We start from the raw sequence: 6,093 nt of genomic DNA, 5'->3' as shown, positions 1-6,093 counted from the left end.
TATATTGCAACGATTGCTGTCAGATAGGCAATTCAGATGTCATTGCGGAAAAAGATCACACAAACTGCAGCGAGATGATCTACGAGTTCATTTATTGCTATCTTGTAGCATCCACGTACCATTCAAAAGTAATTCAGATGACCGAATTCTAACATTCAATACTGCATTGGAGGTGTCAGTCCAGCTGATTTGCTTAAATGATCAACGTATGGGATTTCAGTTTAAAATGCTCTGACTGTGGAGGTCAGACCAACATTTTTTTTAAAACCACCTTTATTAAAGGAGGTGTTTATGTTCATAGTGATATTAAAAATAACTGGGCCATCAGACAAGACAAACTTAAAACAAAATCAATGTGACACCCCTCAGTAATCAGTCCTGATTTCTCCTTGTAAAGAGGAGCTAGAAGCGTTATAAACCTTGCATAACATGGAGCTGCATACAGCCTCTTGATTCACCACGAGTGACAGCTACCGCCAGCTTTTTATTGGCCAACGTGTTTAGTTGACATCCTGTTTTAAAGCGTTGCTAGCCAAAATTTTACAGCATTTGTTGGGTTGACCTGTCAATCAGAAGAGCACACTCTTTACCTTTACTCGTGATTAAAGGGTTTCCACGTAGTAGAGGCTTTTTAAAGGGAGAGGCCTGTTCCCAGTGCCTGCTGGGAGTTGTAGTTCATCGCCGCCAATCCAACCGTCGCAACCCGCGGCACCGCCGGGTTCCAGGACTACAACCCCCAGCGGACACCGCGGCAAAATGGCTGGCATCAGCCCCATCGCCGTGGCACTTTCATCGGCTTCGCGCTGCAGAGAGAGGGAGAGAACGAGCGAGCGAGAAAATAACCAGGGGTTTAACTGAGAACATAATCCCACTCAAAATAAATAAAAGACTACCGACTCAAATTCAACCACGATTGGGTTTCCAGTCAGGTGGCAAACGGCAACTGGAGCCGAAGCGCCTCAGGGCGCAGTGTGTATATCCAGAGTTGTTGTTGTAACGGAAGGTCGGGACCCCCGCGGTGTGCTCTGGGAATTGTAGTCCAGCGGCCATGGAGGTCCCCAGCCGAACGCTGGAGGGAGCGGCTGCGGCAGGACTACAATTCCCGTCATGCCGCAGTTGAGCAGCCGCCATCTTCCACTCTGTCTCCCCTCCCCCGCCCCGCACAGTGTCAGGCGCTGATGTTAACTACGCCATGAAGACGCGTCAAAAGAAGCCAAACGGGTCAAAACAGAGAGGAAGGTGAAAAAGAAAATAAGCGATTTATTTTTTTTTAAAAAAAAGAGGTTGGATTTCTGAGGAGATTTTAAAATTCATCCGTCCCTAGCGTGGAATCACTTCCAATGAAGTTTGTCGGCGGTCCCGGCGGAGGCCGCCGCCGCCGCGCCTCCTGCTGCCGCCAGGGTGTCCGGTAGGCGAATTGAGAGCTCCTGCCGCCTCTTCAACTTGGAGGTTCCAGCTTTTTATTTGGGGTTTTTTTTTGTTTTGCCTTCGGTGGTGCATTTGCCCGCGTTCGTCGTCAAGATGATCGTTTGGAGAGCAGGCGCCTTGTGGCCGGGCCCTGCGGCGGGAACCCGACCGGGTCTCAGCGAGTGAGGGCAGCAGTAGGCAGAAGAAGCAAGCAGCTGCTCCTTGTCCCCCTTCAGAGGGGGGGGAAAAAAAATACAGACAACCCACTACCGCAGGCCTTGGAGACTCCGCCACTTCGAATGGCTCCATGAGAAATCAGGACTGATTACTGAGGGGTGCACGTTGATTTTTTTTTAAAAAAAGTTTTTCTTGAAACTCTTTCCCCCCCCCCTTAACCGTGTACCTCTTATTTAGTGAAGTCTCTTGACAAGACTTCTTAATCCCGCAGAAACAGTACAGAAAGCCATCAGGAATTAATTTTCACTTGTTCTTTTTTTTTCCACTGCCTTTTTTTTACATAAAATGAAATAAGATTCTGTATTCCATAGGAAAACGGACTGCAAACTCACCAGTTTGGAGATACTTTTTTTTTACACACAGGATGCTTTTTCGGGGATTACACCGATTTTGTGAATTTTAAACGAACTTAAAACTCGAAATTACAAGTGTTCCCACGTTGAAGCAAGTTTTTATTTTATGCATTACATCGTTCTTACTGAAGATCGTCATTCAGGTTGCTGTACAAGATTAAAGATTTCGTGAACGTCGTTTTCAACATTTAAATAAAGTCTGATTCTACTGGCGTGTTGAGATTGTGCAGTATTATATAACTTATAATAAGCAAATCGGATTCTCCATCATAGTAAAGATGCAAAGTGTTTAAGAGTAATTGGACTTTGAAAGCAGAGCATGTGTGAATACTGGAAGGGACATGTCAGATCATATTGCAGTGGGTGCCAGTTTTGTTTCTCCTGGTTGGAATTACGTTGTCTTAATTATCTGGAACTAAAACTGACCTTCGTTTGAAATCAGAATTACAACTGCTGAGAATTACCAGCATATTTGCATACGTGCTTGCTATTACCAATTTGACTTTACAAATAACTGGAACTATGCCTGGATCTTTTTCCTTTTATAAAGATACAAAATTGTTTTTATTCTAATGTGGAAAATTTGAATTAATTGGAAACTGCATGCATTTTATAGGACAGTAGTCATGGCCTTTTGTTTACGGAAAGAAACTAGCCATTGTGTCTGAATTTAAGATTTTTTTGTGTAAAATATCTTATCAGTTATGGCTGAAGAAGCATCGCAGGCTGAAATTGACCCTGACTTTGAACCACAGAGCCGCCCCAGATCTTGCACTTGGCCTTTGCCGAGACCAGACCTGACAATTGTCAAACAGGAAGACTCTGCCTCAGGAACCCCAACTGAAGAAGAAAAGCAGGATGTTTCTGATTCTAGTATTGTAAAATCAGAGTGTGAAACTAGTCTGAATGCAGAGGTTTGTTCCCAAGTCGGTGCAACGAGTGCTCAACGGAAGAGTTCAGCTAGAAGGAATGCATGGGGCCATCAGTCTTATGCAGACCTTATCACCAAAGCAATTGAGAGTTCTCCTGAAAAGAGGCTGACTCTGTCTCAAATCTATGACTGGATGGTCAAATCTGTGCCTTACTTCAAGGACAAAGGAGATAGCAACAGTTCAGCTGGATGGAAGGTACGAATTCAGCTTTTGGAATGGGGCAGTTTGGTGTTTATTTTGAATTGTCAGTTGCTTAGAATGGATTCTAGAACATGAGAACTATTGTTTGTTTCAATTACTGAAACTCTCTGATAGAGGGTTAAATGTGCTGGCATATTGTATTTCGATTGAGGATCAATAATTTGATTTGTGGCCATGATTCTTGGTAGCTTTAACAGGGAGAAGATTGGCAAATATGAACCTGTGGGTCACTTTCTCAGTTAGTGGGCTGGTTTTATCACTCTATTTGGAGAGTTTGAATCGTTTGGTTGTAGAACAAATTAAATTAAATGTAGAACAAAGCACTTTTGGGAATTATTACAGAGCTGTGACATGGGTGATGTCAAACTTCAAGTATCACTCTCTGGATTTACAATAACTTCTGGTATTTGCAAAATTTAGATCAGAGTTTCAATTTACTACAGGCACTGATTTGATTGCATTTTTCATGATCAGTGACCATTTGTCCACCAGCTCCATGTTGTGCATTGATGCTTGTCTGCCTGTTGGTTTAAACCAAGTCTTAAAAATACCAACGGATCCTTATGAAAATAAAGGAGTGACATGATGTTAAATTATCCAAGTTAATCTTGGATTTGGCAGCTGCAGACTTCTATGAGCAGTCTATGTATTCATTACTCTCCTTGTCCTTTCCTTTTTTTAATTTCACCCATACAAATATAAGCATGTTCAATATGAAAAGTGAGATCCACATCATTAGAATGGATCTGAGCTGGGATGGATGTACCATCAGCAGTAACCTGCTTGATCATGTTGACAAGTTCTTCGTAAGAGGACGTTGTAGTTGAGCTTGATGATGCCCTCAGATTAGATGTGCTTTTTAGCATTGTTGTTAGAATGCTACTCAAGCAGATTATTTACCTTTCTCCCCTTAAAGACCACTGGCTGTTCGATATTAAGGCCAGCTATAGTGCTTTCATTTTTTGGTCTGGCTAAGATCAGCTAACATGGGAGTGGCCAGGAATGATTTGGCTTCTTTAGATGCTGTGCTTTACAACTTCGGTAATCATGGCTCTGTATCTTTCATGGTACTGCATGAGAACCACACCAAGATGTGGTTACCCTGTGTTGTACCTGCTTCTGAAGTTGTTGGAGTACTTGTACCTTTTGTCTCCCTCTTGCTCTGCTGCCCTCAATTTCCCCAGTCACTACTGTATGTTCCAGTTTCTCCCTTTTAAGTAGGGACCCAATGAATAATAGGATGATCCTCTCATTTATTCTTGTGTGCTTGCTTTCCTCAAAACATTCTCAGCTAATCCTCATCTTGCATCCAAACTTCACCTCCGTTGTGTGTAGTTTATTTTCCATTGCTTATATTCCAACTTCTGCATCCATAATAGGAATGTTGACCAGATGTAATATTTGGGTAACTTCATTCTGCTTTCCATAGAGATGTTCTTATTACTAAAGAATTTTGACATTTTAATTTGTTTTGCAAATGTTATGCACTTCTCTATCTTAAGCACCTTCCCCAAAAGATGTTGTTAGGTTACCCAGATAAGAAAATGATTCTATCCTAATTTTTTTCAATTCCTGTTATTTTGCATCTCGATATAATCCTTCTTTGATATTACCATGCATAACATTTTGTTATAGTTTAATGGTAACCTACATCCATTTACAGTTTGTTACAGTTGTCATTCTGAGTCTTAGATTTGTAACTGCCATATTGTGTCATCCACGTATCTCAGATTATTTATATTCTGTCCACCTACTGCATGTCTGGTAGCTCTGATGGGTATCTTATAATCATTTCACTGTAAAGATTGAAAAGATCTGGAGTCAGAACACAACTTTGTTTCACACCTTTTATAGCTATCCATTAATTGTATTCATTACCTGTACTGACTGCAGCTGTTGGCCCCAGTATTTTCTGTAGCAGTCTTAACATGGGTGTAAAAGGGAAAGATTAATGTAGCATTTCAAACATCTGTTTGTGCCATGGTGCAATTTATAATGTGTAGGTATACATCTTTTTGGACTTTTATTGCTCACTTTTATAGATCTTAACACGTTGCATTTCTTGTTCTGTTCACTTCATGTTCTGATATCCTTGGTCACGTTCTGCTTTATGCTGTCATTGTGATTCTTAGAATGATTTTGATTCATGAGGTTAATTGTTCTGTGTTGATCGTATTATGTTGCACCTGGTCTTTTAGGTAATGCTGACTAGCCTTAATCTAAAATACTTTAATGACCACAAACATAGTATTTACTCAAAACTACATTGTAATGATATGTGTAATCTTTTAACTTTTTAGAATATTGTTAGCAAGAGATTAGAACTATTAACAATCTTAGCTCTGATTAAAAGCACAGTTAGTCGATCCTTTTTTTCTAATACTTATATAAATATTCTTATTTGGAGTGGTCAGTGAACATTAGGTATAGCTATGCTCAGTAAAGTTCTTAAGCAGCAAATGCTGCAGACAACTGAAATAGTGAACAACATCTAGATACAGAGATTGAAAAGGTGGATGCAAATGAACTGGAGAAACTTAGAGAAAAGAGGCTTGAATCAATGAAGAAAGCACAGCAGCAGAAACAGGAATGGCTTTCCAAGGGCCATGGTGAATACAAAGAGATTACCAGTGAAAAAGATTTTTTTCAAGAGGTCAAAGAGAGTAAAAATGTGGTTTGCCACTTTTACCGAGATATCACATTTGGATGCAAGATAGTAGACAAGCGCTTGGCTATTCTAGCTAAAAAGCATTTTGAAACCAAGTTCACTAAATTAAATGCAGAAAAAGCTCCTTTTCTTTCTGAGAGATTATGAATCAAAATAATTCCAACAGTGGTTTTGGTGAAAGATGGAAAAGCTAAAGATTACTTAGTTGGGTTTGATGACCTTGGTTGCACAGACAACTTTACCACTGAGACTCTGGAATGGCGACTGGGCTGTGCTGCTATCATTAACTACAGTG

General features: G+C 40.6%; 1 protein-coding gene and 1 pseudogene across 1 annotated transcript in view; both read left to right on the top strand.

Annotated features, from left to right (window-relative positions):
• The first annotated feature begins 1,158 nt into the window (after nt 1–1,158).
• LOC145342376 (forkhead box protein O1-like) overlaps nt 1,159–6,093 on the top strand; it is a 49,892-nt gene continuing 44,957 nt past the window's right edge. Inside the window, exon 1 of the mRNA XM_080187909.1 lies at nt 1,159–3,124. Within this exon, the coding sequence (XP_080044035.1) occupies nt 2,702–3,124 (423 nt within the window). The 5' untranslated portion in view covers nt 1,159–2,701. The remainder of the gene's footprint in view (nt 3,125–6,093) is intronic.
• LOC145342378 (thioredoxin domain-containing protein 9 pseudogene) overlaps nt 4,547–6,093 on the top strand; it is a 1,657-nt pseudogene continuing 110 nt past the window's right edge.

This window comes from Carcharhinus amblyrhynchos, chromosome 4, assembly GCF_965287045.1.
Source record: "Carcharhinus amblyrhynchos chromosome 4, sCarAmb.v2.hapA, whole genome shotgun sequence".
Taxonomy (NCBI): Eukaryota; Metazoa; Chordata; class Chondrichthyes; order Carcharhiniformes; family Carcharhinidae; genus Carcharhinus; species Carcharhinus amblyrhynchos.
This window is presented reverse-complemented; position numbering and strand designations above follow the sequence as displayed.